Consider the following 22576-nt stretch of genomic DNA (forward strand, 5'->3'; position numbering starts at 1 on the left):
TGTGGTCCTCAGTGGGTTAAGATCCCCATTTACCTCAGTTTCATCAAGATGTTGTATGGTCCTCAGTGGGTCAAGATCCCTATATACTTCCGTTTCATACATGGTCCTCAGTGGGTTAAGATCCCCCTTTACCTCAGTTTCATCAAGATGTTGTATGGTCATCAGAGGGTTAAGATCCTTACCTACTTCTGTTTCATGCATGGTCCTCAGTGGGTTAAGATCTTCATTTACCTTTCCCTCGTCGACCCCCGCCAGAGCAACACACAAATTAAATTTCTTTTTATTTTTTATTTCTAGCGGCCCTGGGTTTAATTCATTGTTTGGGTCCGCGTATAATAGCAAATTTATAAAAGTTTTTCCGGAACCATTCGAAAGTCCATTGTGGTCCGGATTTCCATTTCTTACGCACAAAATTACAGAAAATAAGTTTAAAAAATCCCTCCCGAGCACCAAGGTGCACGGGGCACTCTCAACCAAAATAATAAAATTCATTTTTCTTTTCTTGCCTCTAAACTCTACCACTGCAGCTATTCGCCCACACATTTTTAAAAATCCTCCATCTAAACCTCGAAATTGTGAAAATGTTTCTTCCTTCAACTTAAACCTGGGACACAACGATCGGATCACAGAGCTGTTAACAAAGCTACATGGGCTACCAGTATCAATAAGAGAAGAGATAAGACGAGAATTAGACCCAGTCACTTGTGGACCCAAAGCTACTCTTACCTCTGCATTCCAGTTTAATTCTTCCTCCTGGGGAACCGCTGCTACCGCTCTAAGTGGGCAGTGGAATCTTAGGTGCCCAGTTCGTCCGCATTTGAAACAGGCCCCCGTTTGCCGCTTTTCCTTGGTGCAACTGTTTGCATAATGTCCTAGTTTTTGGCAATTAAAACACCTGACCTCGGCTAAGGTGTGATCCACTAAACTGCCTTTAAGCTGCCGCTGGCTTTTTTCGAATGTCATCTTTTCATATCGTGGGATCAAATCTTTAAAGTCTGATATTGTTGTGGTGCTGAAGAAAATCGATGCGGCCACTGATTTTTCTTGCATCCCTTCGATGATAAATTCTACTAATTCCTTCTCGTTTATAGGAGCACCCTCTGCCAGCTCTTGCATAACTAAAACGTATCGATGCAAACTTTCTGTGGCCCTGTTCCATTTTCTATTGTCCAGTTTTTTCAGGATTTCTTTTACCCCAACTGTCTTCCGAAACTCAGCACATAACTCTTCTTTTAGGCCTTCCCAGCTCTCCGACTTGGCATTTCGCAAGAATAGGGCAGCACTACCTGCCATCATACGGCGTGCGAAAAGAAACTTGTCCGCTGCTGTACAGCCCACAACGTTCGTGACTTTATCAAACTCGGAGACCCACTTTGTGATAGTGTATTCATCATCACCGGTGAATTTGGGCAATGTCCCCTGAATGTCTGCGAAGGTGGCAACGCTCTTTTTAGGTTCCTCTTTGTACCTCTCTAGTTCGCGTATCTCTTTTTCTAGCATTAGAATTCTCAACTTTCTTCGCAATTCAGTGACATCTGTTTCGCCTTCTTCTGCCATATGTGCTTGCCACGATGTGTCTGTGTTTGTTTGCACAGTTGGTGTTGTTGCCGTTGCCATGCTTGCTAACGGCGATGTTGATGACTCATTGGTTGGTTGTCGTGGTGCTGACGACTTACTGGCCCCAACAATTTGCTTTACCAATTCTTGCAATTGCTCTAAAGTAGCTGTCTCGGGGAAATCTATCCCTCCTTGTTTTAACTGGGCCATCAGCTGCTCGCGCTCCATCTTAAAATTTTCTTTTCCAAACTCACGTACACCACCACTTCTTTTCCAATTAAGTTGTTTTATTTCACTTTCTGTTTCTTCAGTTCTTTGAGTTTTTTTTTCTTCAGTTCTTCAAGTTTTTCTTCAGTTCTTCAAGTTTTGCTTCTTAAGTTCTTCAAGTTTTTTTTTTCTTTTCTTCAGTTTAATTTAATTGTTAAAATTTTCAGCTTTCCTTCGGTTGGCTTTTATTTCACAATCTCTGATTTATGATGTCCGTCACACACCTGAAGCTGTTAACTCTTTGCTAGTCACACCAATAATGGCGCGGCGTCATTTATTTCTCTATATCCATATACATACCTGTTAATCTCTTACAATTACAGGGTTGTTTTATAATAGCAAATACAATTGGTAATCGGTTTATTTACATTGGGTGTGTTCGTTATCATTTTCTACTACAAATGCAAATATTTTTGTAGGTTGATTGTTTATTGACCCCTTTTTAAAGATTTAAAAAAGAATTGGCAATAATTGCACTTTTTTTACAAAAATAAACTAAACAAAGTTCGGACTCACTTTTGGTCCTGCTCAAAACATTTGCAACATAGAAAATTTGATTCAAAATCTGAAGATATGATTTGTGTTTTGATAATATATTGTGAGTTTAACCTTTTATTTATTATCTGGACATATAATAAAGGTATCCAGGTAACTAAATAGATTAATGTATCCTTTTGAATCCTGTCTGTAAGGATAATTATTAAATACAAAAGTTTTATTAGATTTTTAATAGTGTAGAGTTAATTTTAGGGTCCCGGAACCTTTTACGTGAATTCGGATCACTTAAGCTGATCGGGTCCGATAAGAACAGAAAAAATATTTCCAAAAAGTTGCTAGTTTTACGTGGTTATACATGCGTTTAGTGGCGGTATTATGCCAAAAACCTCTCTTATACGACATCTGTGGTGTGTACGTGGTGCAATTTCGACATATTATATGTCTGGTTCGTTTTTAAATCCAATAAATATCTCGGCCTCATGCCTCTAGTACCATAAAAATACCTCCAGGTCAATATAAAACACCATCTTCGTTTTGGGTCAACGTTTTTGTATAAGGGGACAAATTCGATTATCATTCGACTTGGTGATCTAGTACATTTTTTCAAGTTATATAACTCAAATATTGATTTAAGTCGACAAAAAATACTCGATTTTATAACTCTAAAATCAATTCCAAATATTTTTTGCAACATTTATATGAAAAATTGAAGTTTTCCTGGAAATTACTGTTTTCCTAAAATTTGCATATATTGGTACGCCGGTATCTATGGTATGTATCAGAGGGTTTTGTATAGATTTATCGATGTAAAGCCTTTATTTAACGTCTGTCGATGTCCTCTTAGGGATCTGCTTAAAAATTAGCATCATTATTTGATTTTCCCCTGCAGTAGATCTAGTTGTACATTCACCTCCTTCCCATCCTATCGCAATTTTAGTACTTTTTACGCGGTATACAGCTTAATTTTAAATATTGTCATCTTCTTATATTTATTTCTGGACTGCGTTGGATCCACAATTTTCAGAAATAAACATTTTTCATATTTTTGATACAAATTTCGGACCATAACTTTTGTTTTTATTAAAAAATTAGAAATGTCTTGTTTTCGGCATACCAGTCTGTCAAAATTAAACATAGGCGGCATACAATGTATTTCTCATGAAAGCTTTTTGCCCCCTTCTTCTGATTAAAAACCATCTTATGCCAAACAATACAAAAAAACTCAACAAAAATTAGGTAATAAATATTCGAACCACGGAGTTGCATATGTTTTGAGCAGGCTAAAACACATGATCCTCCGACATTTCACACATTTCTGTAACATAAGTGTTAAGAACTGAATAATCATTTTAAAATCTTGAAAGTAGGGTCAATAAAGAATCAAATTGTAAAAATAAATATATTTCAAAACATAAAATGTTCTTAAAAATAGTCTAAATGTGATATAGACATCTGAGTTGCAAATGTTTTGAGCAGCACTGTATTAGGATGTGTAAAGCATGGACCAAATCGCTCACTCCAATCCAGAGTTATCGTGCGTACAATTTTTCCGAACATTTTTGAACTTGTTTGGGGCAGGTACCTGGAGGTGTGGACCGATATGGCTTATCTTCGAACTTAAACTAAGTTTGCACAAAATATTACGAAGGCCACATTTTGGACCGACTCAGAAAATCCGATCCGAGAGTTATCTTGCGCTCCAACCACTACACACGGTGTCAGAGGGTTTTTTTTTGCACCTTTAAGGCTAGTTTCTCAGGAAGTGTGGACTTGCCCCTGATGAAACTTGTACCGTCGTATGGGGTGCAGTGAATACAAGTTCCTACAACAAAAATCAAAGCTATTCGAGAGCAGCTCCTAAACTGAACTTTTCCGAAATTTTGTGTGGGAGGTACCCGAAGGAACGGACCGATTGAGTCCATATTTGAACCTCATTTTACTCTGGTAGAAAGTTTACGTTATACAAAGTATGGACCAAATCGGTCGCTCCCTTCAAGAGTTATCGTGCGCACAAACTTTCCGAACATTTTCGAACTTTTGTGGGGGAGGTACCGGAAGGGGTGGACCGATGTAGCTCATCTTCGAACTTAAACTAAGTTTGGGCAAAATATTACGAAAACCAAAATTTGAACCGAATCGGTTCATCCGTTCGAGAATTATCGTGCGCTCCAGCCAGCAGGACAGACGGACGGACATGGCTAGATCGACTCCAAATTGTCTGAAACACATTTCGCCCAAACATACTTGGGGTCTAAAACCATTATTTCGATGAGGCACATTTTCATCGTATCAAAGTGTATATACCCTCTTTAGCCTAAAGGCTGAGGGTATAATGAAAATCACTTTGATTTGTTGTTGATTTTTTGGAAGGTGCGTAATAATTAACAAATCATAGTGCAAGTTATGGAAATGCGTAATTTTAAACACAAATTATTGCAAAAGCAGTAGTTTCAACAGAATATGCTTGAAATTAAACACAAACTGCTTCATTTAAAACACGAAGTGTTGCAAAAACTGTAATTGCAACAGAAAATGCTTCAAATTAAACACAAACAGTAGCAAATTCATTTTCGCAAAACAAAAAATGTGTATTATTCAAGCTTAAGAACCACAAAACTCAAAAGTCACGAGTTAGTTGCTCGCGCTTCTTTGTTCGACGCGGACGAGAGATTGTGTATATTGTTTCTTTTTATGAAATCACAATTAAATTAAGAATTTTTTTAATAACATAAATGAAATAAGTGATGTGTTTAAATAAATAAAACAATGGTTTCTCCGTATTCAAAATGTTGTTTTATTAAACACATTCAGAAATTACTTGGCTATTTTTCATACATTTACATAAAAAGTACGTAAAATTATAATAAATTGTGTCTAAAATCACAAATCTAAATGTGTAAATTTTAAACACATTTTGCGTAAAATCTTACAACAACAAAGTTGTTGAAAATTACGCATGTTTGTGTTGCATCTTGTTGCCTATCATTATTATTGTAAAATTCAACAGAAAAAGTTTAGAGTGTAGTTCAATTGAACGATCTAGTTCAAGAAATCATTTTTGAGAAAAAAAATTTCAAAAAGTCATAACCCTAGTATCGTTCACGATTGAATTGATTATGGTGCTACGTCCTTTATCGACACACACAGATTTAATTTGATCAATGTTCTCTTACCGTGATTATTTACGTCGAAAGTTGTGAAGAATGGTCGGACGAAAATGTTCACAAGTAAATTCCATTTTTTGGAAAGTGATTTTTTCCAGTCACAATACAAAAAAATGTCAAATACTGATATTTTCATGATATATAATGATAGGGAAATTTGAGGTAGAATATTTTTGTCTTTGACGTCATCTCTTTAAAATTATGTTTTTTGGGACAGATGAAGTCCGACTTTTACCCTAAAACGTGTTTTTCATTTTTAGAGATTCATGGCGATTAGATAAGATTTACAGATTTGGTGTATTCTGAGACCAATAGTAAAATTTTATGAATAAAAATTTTGTAGAATATTTGAATTTGATATGATCACATTTTAAAGGAGTTTTTGAAAGATATTTGAAAAAAGGACAAAAAGAACCCCTTTGATGAACCGCATGAGGGTTAACATTTTTAACAAAAATATTCCCCACATCCTCCTCAGTGAAGTTGCCAAAGACACTATATACCTAAAATGCAAGGATTCCAAGATACCTTAACTCGAATATTTCGAAAAAAAAAGTAAGAACGGCGTTAAGTTCGGCCGGGCCGAACTTGTTATACCCTCGACCACAAGTTGTATTGAAGTAAAATGGAATAATTAGTTTCCTTTCGTGTATGAAGAAGACTTAATACTCAATTTCAGCAAAACAATGGGAGGGACCGTTCTATGGGGGCTATTTCAAAACTTCGATCTATACCGACAAATTTCTGACGGAAAGTTTTTAGACTCAAAGAAGACTAAATACCAAATTTCCTATATTTCGGTAAGAGAATGTGGCTAAAACTTAAAAAATACCGAAAATCAAGAAGTACGCTTCTATGGGGATATATGAAGACGTGGACTTATACTGATAATACTCTTCTGGAATATTTTATAACTCTTGGAAGACTAAATAGCGAATTTCAGCCATTTCGGTGGGATATTGACGTCACAATCTTCAGTATTACGAAAATCGGGAGGTACCGTTTTAAGGGGGCTATATCGAAACGTGGACCTATACCGACGAATTTTAGTCGGAAATGGGGCAATATGTACAAACAAATTTCTGGCGAATAGTTTTATATCACATTGAAGACTAAATACCAAATTTCAGCCATTTTGGTGGACTATTGAAGGCACAACCTTAAAAATACGAAAAATCGGGAGGTACCTTTCCATGGGAGCTATATGAAGGCGTGGACCTATACCGAAAAATTTAAAGGGGAAGTTTGAGTACCCCCATCGAAGTCTAAATACCAAATTTCAGCCATTTCGGTGGAATATTGAGGCCACAACGTTCAAAATACCGAAAATCGGGAGGTACCGTTCTATGGGGGCTATATAAAGGCACGTAGCGATACCGACAAAGTTCTGGGGGAATGTTTTACACCACCAACGTAGACTAAGTACCAAATTTCAGCCATTTCGGTGTGATAATGAAGCTAAAACCTTCAAAATACCGAAAATCGGGAGGTACCGTTCTATGGGGGCTATATGAAGGTGTGGACCGATACCGACAAAATTCTGGGGAAAAGTGTTATACCCCTAAAGAAGACTACGTACCAAATTTCAGCCATTTTGGTAGGATAATGAAGGTAAAACCTTAAAAATACCGAAAATCGGGAGGTACCATTCTATGGGGACTATATCAAAACGTGGACCGATATATCCCATTTTCAATACCAACCATCCTGCAAGTAATAAAAACTTCTTTAACAAATATTGACTCTCTATCTTTAAAATTGCGATCTGTATCTTGATTTCAACAGACAGACAGACGGACGGACAGACGGACATGGTTAAATCGACATAGAATTTTATGCTGATCTATAATATATATACTTTATAGGGTCTCCGACGAATATTTCGATGTGTTACAAACGGAATGACAAATTTAATTATACCCTCCATATGGTGAAGGGTATAAAAACAGAAATGGTTACTTTCCGATGTAAACTTTAAGTTGGGCAATCTAGTTCCTGGGGCGGAATGGATCTTTCTAGTTCCTTTTCCCAAAAGGAATTAGTTCCTTAATATAGTTCCATAGTTCGGAGAGCGATATAGTTCAGTGAATCTTTTTCTTTCATCGTTCTTTCTGTTTCCTTCGTTCCAAATAGTTCCGAGACCGATATAGTTCAATGCATGTTTCTCTTCCGTCGTTCTTTTTATTTCCTTCGTTCCAAATTAATCAGTAGTTTGAGTTAACGACAAATGTCGGTAAAATTAAATTGCTTATAATTTCGGTAATTAACGATATTTTTTGGCAAGTTAGCGACCAAAAGAAAGTAGTCGCAAAGTTTTACCGATAGCAAAAGTGTTTTATTTAAACTTTTCATTCATAATTTTGCGTTTTAATTTTATCGATTTTTGTCGGTAACTCAAAAAAAAAAAAAAAAATGAGTTAGAGAATCGCACAACAGAGAGTGAGTAGTTTTGTTGTCATCTTATGGTGGAAGAATTGACATATAAATAAATAAATTGCAGCGATGTAGCAAGGATGTGGTTTACTTTTATTTTACAATGTGACCGCACCCAAATTAGAAAGATCGAATTGAGTGTGGAATTAAAGGAAGAAAATTATATAAGCAATTGAAATAAATTAAGTGCTCAACTGTAACTATATGTACTAAAGGAACTATATATATACAAGAGCCAGATATAGTTCCAATAGTTCCGGAACTACACAACTCTAGTAAACTTTAAAAACGCCGATACACGTGTCTCATGTTTTTAGCTCTACTTTCATAATCTACTCGGGTTTTTCATCATTTTGAAAAATTGAATTTTGTTGCATAGTGTTATCTATTAGGGGGTTTTCAGATTCTGTGTTCCTTTTTGGACGTATGAACTTGCCGACAAGATCCCAGCAAAATGTTCGATGCCAAAGATGCTATTCAAGAATGGGTGCAAGTGAAATGGAATGTCATTTTTTCAGCATCTTCACTCATTCTTTTTACAAGAGCGTGACCCCCAAAAGATGCAATTCATTTTCAGATCCTAACCATGTCATCTTTACTAACTCGATGGAATGTCATCTTCAACAATTCTTTGGCATGGCATCTATACCAATCCTTTGGCATGCCACCTTAACCAATTCACAAGAATAGCATTTTCACTAATCTATGGCATGTCATTTTTACCAACCCTTTGGCATGTAATTTTCACGTCTTGTTCGGAAAATGGAAAATGCTGTATTGAAAAATGATTTTCATTTTTTTTATTTTATTAATTCAAAGAATTAATAAAATAACTATAATTTATTTATCATCATAAAGTTTACATCTATAATTGCAGTTTGTTCTCGTTGTTGTAACAGTAGTTAATATGTTTGTATTCTCATTTTTCTGCTTAATCGACTCTGGGTCTATCAGTCGTAAGAATGTGGCTATTTCGTTATTTATATGGTTTGTAACCACAAAGCTGCAAACTTAAGTTTCTTAGCAGGATTGGTAGGGCAATTGAAAAGGAGCAGTGTGCTGTATGCTGGGCAGATGTTTTCCACGGTGTCATCAGTACTTGCCCTATAGGAATTTTGACGTCTGAACCATCCCGAGTGTATTGACCCAAAACTACTCTGGTTTGTCCTGACAGCTGGCGCTTCTCAGCTGCGATAGATGGTGGATGTTCTCCAAGGACCGCATTCACACGATAACTGTTTACTGCATCTGCGACTGCATTCGTGTGAATGCTACTTAAACCTGGTTGAAAGGCTTGTTGATCTAGAGGTTCTCTCTTGTAACGTTAGACTTCTCTTTCTAGATTATGAGCACGGCTTGCTCTGAGTGAGTCCTCTGCTAATATGGAGATGGCCTTCAGCGCAGTTGTTGTGCTGCTTACGGATCCTTTGCTATTGATCGGCAACTGGAAAGTTATTTCTGATGCTGAAAGAACTATAGCCACAAGGGTCCTTGCTACGGGCGACAAAAGCGAAATCGGTTTGTAAGATTCACCTTTGCTGGCATCCTTTTCGGGCTTCAGTAGCTGGCCTATTTTTCAGACTTCGGGAACGATGTATTTGGCAAGCGACAGGTTGTAAATTTAAGTGAGAAACTTGACTTCCGGCCGTCCCAGCTGTTTGCAGTCTAAACACCGCCGCTGCACGCAACAGACTTTACTTCCTCCGCAACAGGTTTTGATTCAGATTTCAACATTGACTCCAACTGCAGATTACTATTTCGTGAATTTTATTTTACAACGTTTTTGAAATGTTTGTTGTTTTGTAGTAGGATCTACAATTCGACTTGTTGAGAAGGGTTCTCAAGAGCAGGCAAAGAACTTTTATAATTGGTCTGTTCCTTTACTTTTAAAAATGGTAATTGTTGCAAAAATGGTAAAAGGGGTGAACTGCTCTCATATAAATTGTATGCTTTTAAAAGCAAGGAAACACTTTGCGGGTAAAAACTTGTAACCTCAGGCACGTAAAGAAACACGACTAATACCAAAGAGTGCAGTCCGACTCTACTTTTTGCTCAATGATTGGGACTTCCTAGCATAATAAATCTTACATCACTTTAAACGTACATATTTAGATAAATAAAAGAATATATACACGTGTACAAATAAAAACACAAAATTCATCTCTATTGAATAGATGGAATGGGTTCAAATGCTAAGGAAAAGATCGGATCTATCACGACTTCCTTTGAATTGGTTCAAATGCCGATGAAACGATCGGATCTTTCACGACTTCCTTCGAATGGGTTCATTTGAACCAATGCAAAAGATCCAGTGAAATCATGGCATCTCATGGAACCACTTCCATAAAATGTTGCTGGGGATATATTTGGACTAAAGTTCCAAAGGTTTGGGAAGGAGGTACCTAAAGGAATGCATTGGTATATTTCATTTGTAAGTGGATCTTAGTTTGGGAGCCATTTCTTTTCGATAGATAGAGTGCCCTATGACCACTATGTTAGGAAGCATGGGCTTGCCCACATTTCGTCCAATATTTTGATGAGGCACATGTTGCCTGTATGAAAGTGTATATACCGTCGTTAGATACTGAGTGTATAACAAGTAAAATGCAGATTCTAAATGTAAGTCCTCAGTGTTTAAAGATACATCTGTTTCCCACGACTGTGGAAATTATCAGACAATAAAAAGACAATGAAATTTGCTTCCGTTACGGTGAAATGTAAAAAATGGAAGTAAACAACAACACTTAAGAATAAGTAAATATTAAAAGTGATTACACATTATAGAACAAAAAAAAAATGAAAACAAAGTATTAAGAACAGTGTGACTTTTATTAAATGAAAGTGTTATTTTATGCACACCTCTGTCAAACCTCTTTCAATGGTTATAACCGCATCAGCTGCAATGTGTCTATTTGTCTTGACCAAACACACACACACTCGTCCACTGACAAGATATAGTAAAGACAAACCTTATCTTTCATCAATCACAATTTGTCAATTAATTTGTATAATAATTTATACATTTATAATCAATTTTATTCATTCAATAATAGTTTACTGTCATACATATTATTGAATGAATGAAATTGAAAATCGTTCAGTGTACATCAGTTAAGTTAGCTAAATAAATTATTATCTACACATTTCAGTGATTTTCAGTTATGCTTATTACAGTAATGCGGAGTTGTCTGTAGATATTATATCACATGCATTTTATGACGTCCACAAATATATTTTCTTTAATATTCAAATAATCTAACGTAAATAAACGCAATTTATTAATAAACAATATTTACTTTTTTTTGCAGGTCTATGAGGCTCTCTTTAAACCCTTACATGTATCTAGGCATCAATTTAAAAAAGTTTTAAACTGTATGAAAATTATAAGAGCTTTAAAATATCAAGAAGTTTATGCACAGGAAAAAGTCACAAAAGTTGACAGCCTGTCGCTAGTGCTGTCGGGAAAGTATGTCAAACATCCAACACAACGCATTACCACATACTTAATGAAAATAAATTTTTTTTTTAGGTTGGTAGTGTCACAGAATCAAAGAGCATTACATATAGTGTTTCCGCATCAGTTCCTAGATTCTCCAGAATGGTTCGGTGTATCAACAGATGATTACTTTCAGGTAAGTTTTAGATAACATCTTTCGTTTTAAGTGTTTTATTAAATGTATTGCTCTCCATTAACGTCTTACAGGTCTCCATAATGGCTATGGAAGAATCAAGGGTACTAATATGGCATCGGGATAAATTAAAATTATCCATAATGTCAGAACCATTTTTGCAAACAGTTTTTGATCATATACTGGGACGTGATGTGGTCAAGAAGCTTATGCAAGTAACACAGGTAAGGTTTTAAATACAGATAATTTTTGCATTGAAGTTGTTGTGTTGGTCTGAGAGAAAGGCACTTTCCTTCCCCTAAAACTACGGAATATATTGTGTAGATTTAGATTCGTTTTTTACCAGACTATGGGGTCAAAAATGCAAAAGGAAAATGGAGCCTACATCGACTGATTGGTTTTTAACCAGACCATGGGGTCAAAAATGCAAATGGAAAATGGAGCCTAAATCGACTGAATGTTTTACAACAGCCGACAAATGTCGGTAAAATTAAAACGCAAAATTATGAATGAAAAGTTGAAATAAAAGTTGACGGCACTGTTGCTATCGGTAGAACTTTACGACTACTTTCTTTTGGTCGCTAGCTTACCGAAAAATATCGTTAATTACCGTAAGTCCCAATTTACATTAGGCGAGTTTACTTGCGGCAATTGTCAGTTTGATGGAGAGAGAGGTGAGGTATATGGTAACCCTTTGCCTCTCAACACCCTCTCTCACCCACAAACTGACAATTGCCGCAAGTAAACTCGCCTAATGTAAATTGGGACAAATTATAAGCATTGTAATGTTACCGATTTTTGTCGGTAAATCAAAAAATGAGAGAATCACACTATTTCGATAAATCACTATTCGACCAAACCAGTGGATGTATATATAACCTTTTCAGTTAAAAAGATTTGTTTGTTTGGCGCCAGAGGAATGCGTATTTTTTTGTTTATTTCATTACTTTGCAATCGAAGTCAAATGGTTAATTCAATGGGGGAAATTTTAACTTTACAGTTATAAGTTATCTTCGTGGACTACAAATTGTACAATTTTCAAAACCGTCCAAGAAGTGGTATTAACCCTTTCGGCCCCAACGTTGCTTATAAGCAACTTCGATTTTAACGTCGTTTTATTTAAAACTAACGGAATTTTTTCCTCAAAGAACACATTGCTTTGGCTAATTGTAGTCCTAATAATGCAAAAATTATAAAAAAAGTGCCAGTTGTATCCCGATCAACAGATCTACGATGCATTATTCAGTGTGAAGTCTGGAAAATCACAGCATGTCAAAAATCGATGTGTACAGTCCAAATTATTTAAATCGTTTCTAAATCAAAATGAACAATTGACCTAATCAGCCCAGTGGAAACCACTATTATTGAATACATAATAATAAGGTCATAAACACAAAAAAAAACACAAAAAATGTATGAGCTTTATGTTAAACTTTAGTTTTGATTCTTCAAAAGTAAGGTCAGAGGTATACTTCTATACGATTATAACATTTATATTTACATAATTGCACAAAATAATGAGCAAATAAATTTTAGATAAAATGTACTGTATCTTCCGAAATAGGTGGGGTACGCCCACCAATTTATGTTATGTCTTAGTTTTGACTTATACTTTAATTCTGTTTTTAAAGTAACTACTAATGCGAGGAAAAAAGTTCGGGGCCGAAAGGGTTAAACTTGACCTAACTAATACATGCTGCATATGCACCGAGGCCTTTAGATATTCAATTGGCAATGCTTTTACTTGTTTTTCTAAAGTTCTGTTTGCGTTTTTTAAACTTTTTAGAAAATATAGACATCTCCAAGAGAAATATTAACCGTTGTAATTTGGTCTACCTGGGGGGACAAAATCAAAATGCTCCGCAAAATTACTCTTAACTTGATTAAAGTGGTTAAATTTTAAGTTTTGTGGAAGAAGTACCCAAAGCACAGTCTACAATAGAACTTGAGCCTGACTTCAAAGAAATATTATCATATTCCACAGATGCAATGAGACATCGATGTTCTCTACACAGTGAGAATTCCAAATACCATGTTACACACATAGCGCCTTAACTAACTTTAAATTAGTTGTGCTTACATCTGGGAAGTTTTTGCGGATTCTGAAACTAAAATGTTTATAGATGAGAAAAATAAAAAAAAAAAACAAAAAAAAATTGCGGGAGGTATTTTAAAATAAACCGCGGTCACAGGTCAAATGTTTAGGGTTTTTAGGCTTTCCCGATTTTGATTGGAAACAACAAGACTTATCGAAATGGAACTAAAGAAAATGTTGTAGCAGTGAAAATCCTCTACAATATTTTCTTTAGTCACTGCTGTTTCAGAATCCGCAAAAAAAAATCCCAGGTGTAAGCAGTATTCATTAAAAGTGCATGACATTGTTTTATAAGGACACTATTTTATTTATATATAATATTGTTAATCCACAAAATGACATACATATGAATAAAAATTAATAAGAAGGCTATACAGTCAATGTATTGTCTAGAGATGGGCGCGTGCCTAAAAAAATAGGCACGAACATGCACGAACACGGACCAAAATTTTTATGCACATTCACGCATAAACACGGCGTTTTTCGAGAAGGCACGAACACTCACACTCACGCACGAAATTTCAAAAAAAAAAAGAGAAATCGATATACCGTGGGACAGCTAATTAGGGGCAATAAATTCAGTTTAATAGATTACTCGATTCCAATAAAAAATGTGTAGATTTTGATGAAATAAATTTTGCATATAAGGTATTGCTAGAAGCACTATCGAGTGATATCAAAACGTACTGAAATTAACCGGATGTGGGGGAAGCATAACCCACTTTTCTAAACATTGTCCATATTAGACTGGCCAGCTAATTAGTGACATTAGTAGTAAAATTCACTTTAAGGTTAATTGATGTACATTTTATACAAGAATAGCTCGAATTGGTTAGTTTATAGTGTATTCCACTGATTTCATGCTTTACCCCCGCCGAAAGTCCTTTAGGGACCGAAGTATTACTATAATCCTTAATAATGTGCTTTAAGCCTTATTTTCCGTTAAGCCTTATATTCCGTTATAATGGCATTTTATAACAAAAACTATGATGACTTATCTGTGGGTAATCCTGAATTGAGTTCGTATACCGGGTAACTTATCTTGACACGTTGTTACTGGTTAAAGGCTCGCACCGACTGTCCGTGTTCTCGTTCTTGGACCGACTGACTCACCCTAATCCGGTTTATCTCTGCCTTTTATACCCTTGGCAGCGACATGCAGGCCACTTCCAACAGCCTTCCCGACACCATCTCTCAGCTGCTGCGCCGACCACGTGACTTCTAGATTAACGGGACCTTGTTTACAAAATTGATGCCCAGGCTAACGGGAACTTGCTTGTGTCTTCACGATGTTTAACATAACATATTATTTATAATTTTATAATATAAATAATATGTTATGTTATGTAATTGCTATTACTGGCTGTTCTCCGTCACTGGCCAACTCTATCACATTATCCTCCGAAACAAAGTCGATCGTTTCCACGTGCTATATAGGGGACGTGATCGGGCGATACGGTATATTCGCTCCGGGATTCCACAACCGGTTTGCAACATCAAGGAACATGGTCTGGTCAAATATCTGGTCAGTTCGTCTACCGTCAGACGCTGCAGCGTCACCCAGCAACGACGGGTTGCACCTCCCGCACCCTCGACTTTCGGAGGGGCTATCACGTCTAGGCGAACGCGGGGCATATGGCACATTGCCAATTCTTGGTAGTACCCCTTCATAGGCAACTCAGTTTTTGGCTATTTATGTCGACAAAGTTATCTGTGGAAGAGGTATGAAAACAAAGGAGAAAAAATAATTAGGCATGGTATTTAAGAGATGAACTGCTCCCGTGGAGAGTCCGGGTTAGTATCTACAAAGGGGTTTAATTCACTCAACTGCGCATTACGATCAGCGTGCGTTTCACTTTGTGTGTTTTTCAAAGTTGCGTTCAGATTTTTTAACCATCGATTTTTAACCATTTTGCATGTGGTTGGCGTTAAGAGATGCTGTTCTATAGACATATCTAATGAACAAAATGTAACCTCAAAAAGTATTTTCAAAGCCAAGTATTTTATTGGGCAAGCTTGCAGATTGGTTACAAACAAGTAACCCTCTGCATATATAAATATAAAATATATTGATTTTGTATCGTACCGTAATGTGGAGCAATTTTACAGAAAAATGTTAAAGTTTTTTTTGGGGAAATACCCGTAGGAGTGAACCGCTTTGGCCCATCTTCGAATTTAAAATAAGTTTGGGCAACATATAACGAAGCGTACAATTTGGTTCGAATCGGTTGATTAGCTCGAGAGTTATCGTACGTACCAGACACCCATACATGCGGACAGACAAAGCTAATTCGACCCCAAATTAGCTGAAACACATATCGTCCAAAAATACTTGGGGTCGATAAGGCACATTTTTGGTCGTATCAAAGTGTACATACCCTTATTAGGCTAAAAGATGAGGGTATAAAACCAACTGTTGCTGACTGAGAAAGAGTGTCCCAGGTGATAGAAAAACTGTTGAAGAAACATTTTACCAATATAAAGTGAAAGAAATGGGTATTTCTACAGTAATTTTCTTTATTGAAAACAAAAAACGTTTCTTAACTCTGGAATCTCCGAACTTTATATGGTTTTCCATTGAAAATCATAATTCGGTTTGCGTCGCATTTTTTGGCACGTATTAACGACGCAAAGCGAGGTCTTGGTGTATCGGGCTTTCACGGTCTCCTACGAAGATTATAGTGTCGGCGTTGGTCCGCGGCTGTTTTTCCCAAACGATGTTTGACTAATTTTAAACACCTGTAGCTCCTTCGCTTTTCCCTCCGGATCGTGCCTCGATGTACCCGTTCCGGGTACCACTTCATCGTAAAGGGTCTTGAACATATAACGGCGGACTAAAACTTGTCGATTCTGACACACTTGTATTGAGTGCCAGTAGGTACTTGTCCAGACATTTGTTCACAAACTGGCTTCCATTATCACTTATGAATAGCCAGAAAAGTCCCCTTAAGGATTCAACTGGCATACGCAATCACACGTTCGTCTTCTTCCAGTTCCTGGATCGACACATCTCCCAAGCCAAATTCGCTGGCGTCAATCTGTAGCAGTAATTTCCTGAATTGCCGCCACTTTATGTGGGCCGGTTTGTATCCCTTCTCTGCTGACCACATACCAAAGCATTGGTCTCTCACTAAAAGAATTCACATTTCTTCGGATTGATTTTCAAATTCGATGCTCTGAGTCGACGGAACACCCCATCGAGGTTTGGTAGGTGTTTCTCTTGGATCTTTCCGTCGTCAATGATGTCGTCAAGGTACGCGAACGCATGATGCTCCAATTCCGGACCAAGTACGCAGCTAAGTGAAGCCCAAATGGCATTACTCGACATTGATATAGACCGCATTCTACTACGGTGAATGTGATATACTTCTTGTTGCTCTCCATTGCCTTTAAATACAGGCTAATAACATATGTGGCATGCCTCAATCTATCGAGTATGGAGGAATTTCTCTGCAGGAATGTTTTATATATATTCAGAATTTGACCCATTTCCGTAGGATAAACCCTGAAAATACCGAAAATCAGGCGGTAACTTGCTATGGGGGCTATATCAAAACGTGAACCTGCACTGAAAATTTTCAGGGGGAAAGTTTAAAAGCACCAAGGAAGACTAAATACAGAATTCTATCCATTTCGGTGTAATAATTGCACTAAACCATTGAAAATACCGAAAATCAGGAGGTACCGATCTATGGGGGCTATATCAATAGGTACACCTATATTAGTAAATTTCTGGAAGATAGTTTTGTGGCCCCAAAGAAGACTAAATACCCATTTCAGTCACTTCGGTTTGATAATGGCCAAAACCTTCAGAATCCCGAGAATAGGGAGGTGCCTTTCTACGAAGGCTATATCAAAACGTGGACCGAGGTAGTCTATGTTCAATAAAAAAAAAGGGTAATAGAAAATTCGTTATCAAATGAAAAAAGCTCTATTTTAAATATTAATTTCAGCAGACGGACGAACCGATGGACATAGTTATGTCGGCTTAGAATTTGATGCTGATCTAGAATATATACTTTATGGGGTCTTCGACGAATATTTCGATGTATTACAAACGGAATGACAAAGTTAATTAATTATAACCTCCATATTATGCTGGAGGATATAAAAATTATGTGGGCTTAATTTATTTTATTTTGTGATAAAAGATGAGATTTTCAGTTTCTCTCTACGACCATTCAAAGCTTTTAGGATTCCTCCGTCTACTTATAATTAAGGATAAGTAGAGACTATTTACACACCTAAATCCATAAATGTTCTATGCTTTCTACAATTCAAACAGATTGGACCAAATCAGATCGGAGAACGAATTCTGAATTGACTAAAGTCTCCCCTAGTACCCCTTCTCGAATTTTCATTTCTAATATATATATATTACTACTGTATCTTCTTCAAATTTCCATTTCAGGTTAGCGAGTCAATTGCCAGCAATGGATTTCTGCCATCGGGTAGTTACGATGATGCAGAAGATAAACCCATGCTGATATTAAAAAAGAGTGCCGAAGGACACAGTTTAACAGCTTTAATAAATCGACAATTACAAGGTAAGTGATGGATAATATGAAGTCAAGTGATTTATTTGTTAATTTTTTTGGAAAACGATTCGAGTAGTAGATTAACACTTGTATAGAGAGAGCGCATTTCATACATTCTTCATCTATTATCGATTTGTTTATTTTGTTCGTTAATTTTGTTCCTAAAAAATAAAAACAAAATTCATTGGCTGTTAGTGCTTGTTGTCGCAGTGTTTTTTGAAGTCCTTATTTCGTATAAATTCATTTAATTTTGTTTTAGTTTTCTTTGTATGTTTGCATGTAACAACAATAATAAATAACAGTAATAATAATAATTCGTTCTCGTTTGTATAAATAGTTAGTTCAGTATATAATTTGTGTAATTTTCTTTTCTTTTTTTTGTGTGTTTCTGTTCACCTTTTTTTGATTGTACAATTTTTTTCTTTTGTGTTTAAATTCTATTTTAGAGGAGCATGTGCCTCTTTTGGGCCGTACATACACTACCAAACCCCCCTTTCAGTTGTTAAAGCCAATTACAGACCTAATGAGCGACAACGACGACCATACCAGCTCAGCTGAGAATTCCTCCTCTGCTCCACCAGATATACCAAATTTAATAATTAGCAAATAAACGCTATTTTACACTTAGACGTATCGATATAAAAACGCAATATATATAAATTATATTTGTACAACTATATAACAAATTACATATTATATATAAATTATTATTAATATTAGTATTGTATTAATATGGATACAAGAAGAAAGAAAACCAACCAAATAATGTATAACATGATAAAGACAAAAAAGGCGTTGTCTCTAATAGCAAATCTTAGTAGCGTATTGTGGCTATAATTTAACAATCCCCACCACCATCCCCATTGTCCAATCCACAATTTATTATCGTATTAGATACTTAGAACAAAGAAAAAAAAAGAATGGCCATTTAAAAATCCTTCAAATAAAAATAGCGGCATTATCCTTGCCAACGTAAGAACAACAGCTCATAGAACATAAGACTTAATCTTAAAACAAACAAAAAAGAACAAACACACAACTTTGAAATTGAGTTAACCTACAAGACTATTGATGTACTGTAACGGATTTGTATTCGTTCTAATGAAATGGAAAGGAGAAGTTTTCCCAGTGAAATTTAGCCACATATAGGGTTTTGACACCTATATAGGCAGAACGACTTTGCTCGTAGGTAGAGAATATACTGCTAACGAAAAAGAACTTGACTTGCCTATTTTACTTGAGGTCTTTTTTTACAGACTTATCCACTTTTAACAGATTTGAATTTAAATTCTAATGGTGCCATTATAGATTGCCCAGAATAGTTTTTGTTTCTCAGATAAATTTCTGCCTCTACTAAACATTTCCGTCATGCTCAAAGTGATCAACACTTAATTTAACCAAATCCTTAAAGATGATTTGTGACAAATTTAGACTAACATTGGGTCAATTTTTTATTGGCAAATTTCCACCGTAAAATAGTTTATAAAAAGGACTAGTATAACATTAATTGTGTAAAATAAGAAATATTAACATAGTGCAGCAAATGTGAGTGTAGAGCATTTCACATATACATAAAAAAATTAATTTTTCTTGATATTAAACCCTCTATGTATTTATAATATTTCCCGTTTTTAGAGTATAGTAAAAAATCTGTATAGTATAAAAAAATAATAAAATAACAAAAATTAAAAGATATATGGTATTGTTTATATATTTTATTTTATACGGTAAAAACCAAATTTTCTTTAAAATTCTATTGAAAAAATTTTGCGAGCACATCTATGAGTTTTGGTATAGAGTTTAAGGAAAAAATGCTGGTTTCAAATCTGTTCACGTTCACAAAAGTGGCCGATGCAAGCAAAAGTTATAGCGTTTTTTATTCTCTTATAAAGAAACATGTAGAAAAGTATCAGTCTGCTAGGCCGACAGAGATATACCCTCAGCCTGTATATATTGAAACCATTTTTTTCCCAAAGAAACTTATGTATTTATTTATTTATTTATTTATTTATTTAATTCATTTTGTAATACAAGCCATCAAGGCCAAAAACATTACAAAGTATAATTCAACTGAGTAAGATAATAAAATAAAAGAGTAAGATAATAAAATTAAACATCGAAGAATATAAGTAAATATGAGTAAAATATGGTTCCCCAACCATAAAATTTGAGAAAGAATTTATTAATCAAATAATAAGTCCTAGTCAGCAGTAGTCATAAAAATCAAAGTGCCTAGCCCGGCTAGTTTGGCCACAAAAGAACTGGAGAAGTTTTAACTTAAAAAGATTGTTAGAATGAGAGAAAACCCGTAACTCTGACGGTAAACGATTCCAGCTTCGAGCTATTCGTACTAAAAATGATCTTCTAAATACGTTTTTCCAAATTCTTGGGATAGGAATTTGCGGGTTTCTGAACGAGCGACCAAAGCTAAAACCACTATATAAAGAGACTGGTTTAGCAGTCTTTATTATTTTATGGAATGAAATCAAATTCCTAAAATGCACATATCTGTTGAACGTACATCCAAGAAATCTTATGACATAACTTGACACATGATTTCTTCTAGGAATGTTGTAGACGAACCGGGTTATTGTATTTACTAGCCGCTTTATCCTATTCAGGTGGATACCCACAGTACCTGTAAAAACTTCAAATCCGTAGTTAATGTGTGACATAAGTAAGGCATGGCCAATCTTATATTTTATATGGAAAGGTAAGTGCATGTTGCAACCATAAATCCTACGCAACGAAGATACAACTTTACCTGATAACGCATCAATGTGATGTTTGAAAGAAAGTTCACTGTCGATTATTATGCCTAGACATTTGTGTCGGTCTAGAACCTGCACCCTGTCATGCTGTATAAAAATATCAAACTGTGGAATAACGCGATTTGATGCAGGAAACAAAATGGCTTTGCTCTTAGCAGAATTAATAGACAATGAGTTGCAGCTGGTCCAACTAACTACATTCCTCAGGCAGTCATTAATGTTGGTTTGACATACATCAGGTAAATCCGGACAACCACTAAAGAGCAGAAACATGTCATCTGCGAACATAAAGGTATCACAATCATTAGAACTTGTGTGAATTGGCAAGTCATTTACATATAATATAAACAATAGGGGCCCCAAAACTGATCCTTGGGGAACTCCCGAGAAAATGGATACAAAATCCGATTGAAGTCCATTATAAGTCACATATTGTGTCCTTCCAGACAGGTAAGAATATATAAGTTTACAAGCAGTATAGCAAAACCCAAACTGTTGGTTCAACTTAGCAATCAATCGATTATAGTTAATTGAATTAAACGCTTTGGATAAGTCCAGAGAAATCAGCATGCTTAGTTTTCCAACATTGGCATTTTCCCGAATTTTGTCAGTAAGACTCAGTAGCAAATGTGTTGTGCTGTGCCCAGGTCTAAAAGCATATTGTGAATGACAAATCAAACTAGAACAGTGTTGAACTATTTGATTTCTCATAACGTGCTCAATAATTTTAGAGATAGCCGGAAGAATCGAAATCGGCCGAAAGTCATCAGGTCCACTTACGTTCTTGGTTTTTGGAATGGGAACAACCCGACCTATCTTCCAAGCCTGAGGAAAAGATGATGTCATTAGAATACCATTAACCAAATCTGTTATAACATTTGACAAATAAGGAAAAATTATTTTGATGAAGGTAATCGGAATACAGTCTACTCCCAAAGATTTTGACTTCACTTTTTGCAATGCCGCAAAAACATCAACCTCATTAACACAAGAAAAGGAGAACTGATTTTCAGATACCAAAAAGTTTTCAAGACTACTCATCTCATCAGAAGAACCATAATCACCTGCAAACGATTCATTTAACTCATTTGGGTCAATTTCAAAATCACTAGAATCACCACCAATACACCCAGAGCTCCTTAGAATTCTCCACATGTCAGATGGGTCAACACCATTAAATATTTTGGAAAAATGTTTCCTACGCACCCTTCTCATTACGCTCTTAGCCTTGTTGCGATAACGACAGTATGTTTTCCAATTCTGGTCAGACCTGTTATTCAAAAATGCTGAGAATGACAAATCCCTTATCGACCTAGCAAAACGAATCTCCTGCGCTTTCATCCAATTTTCAGCACAAGGTCTAACTGTTTTCCTAACAATGGGAACATGTGCATATAGTCTGCCTAACAAACTAGAAACGTGAAAACACTTTGAATCAATAGTAGTGGAGTTAAACACATTGCCAAAGTCATACTCATTTAAGAGGGAAAATATGCCCATCCAATCTATCTGAGCATAATTTCGATACTCAACGAATTCTTCTTGCGATTCATAGTTAAAAGAAAGAGAAGCAAATATCAAAGAATGATCCGAAATTGTAGGACTTTGGACTTGATCAGAAAAT

General features: G+C 35.8%; 2 protein-coding genes across 8 annotated transcripts in view; one reads left to right on the forward strand and one right to left on the reverse strand.

The window, feature by feature from the left end:
- The window catches only part of bves (popeye domain cAMP effector bves), a 91399-nt gene that overhangs the window by 58879 nt on the left and 9944 nt on the right, over nt 1–22576 (forward strand). For 6 of the 7 annotated variants that reach the window (XM_073978115.1, XM_073978110.1, XM_073978114.1 and 3 more), the window contains exons 3-6: nt 11228–11385; nt 11449–11551; nt 11623–11772; nt 18055–18190. In XM_073978115.1, coding sequence (XP_073834216.1) covers nt 11228–11385; nt 11449–11551; nt 11623–11772; nt 18055–18190 — 547 coding nt within the window. Of the gene's footprint in view, nt 1–11227; nt 11386–11448; nt 11552–11622; nt 11773–18054; nt 18191–18627; nt 19158–22576 lie in introns of those variants that run through there. The other variant, XM_073978109.1, reaches the window with a different exon arrangement.
- Nucleotides 269–2110, reverse strand: LOC141399405 (uncharacterized). Its single transcript, XM_073978076.1, has 2 exons — nt 727–2110; nt 269–652 (listed from the first exon to the last, which is right to left on the reverse strand). The coding sequence occupies exons 1-2, from the start codon at nt 1783–1785 to the stop codon at nt 644–646; spliced, it is 1068 nt and encodes a 355-aa protein (XP_073834177.1). The 5' UTR covers nt 1786–2110; the 3' UTR covers nt 269–643.

The sequence above is a fragment of the Musca autumnalis genome, unplaced genomic scaffold (genome assembly GCF_047663935.1).
Source record: "Musca autumnalis isolate F117 unplaced genomic scaffold, ASM4766393v1 scaffold_3, whole genome shotgun sequence".
Taxonomy (NCBI): domain Eukaryota; kingdom Metazoa; phylum Arthropoda; class Insecta; order Diptera; family Muscidae; genus Musca; species Musca autumnalis.

Excerpts from the sequence above, each read along its gene's own strand:
- LOC141399405 (XM_073978076.1), bottom strand. The coding sequence starts at position 1,785 with ATGGAGCGCGAGCAGCTGATGGCCCAGTTAAAACAAGGAGGGATAGAT.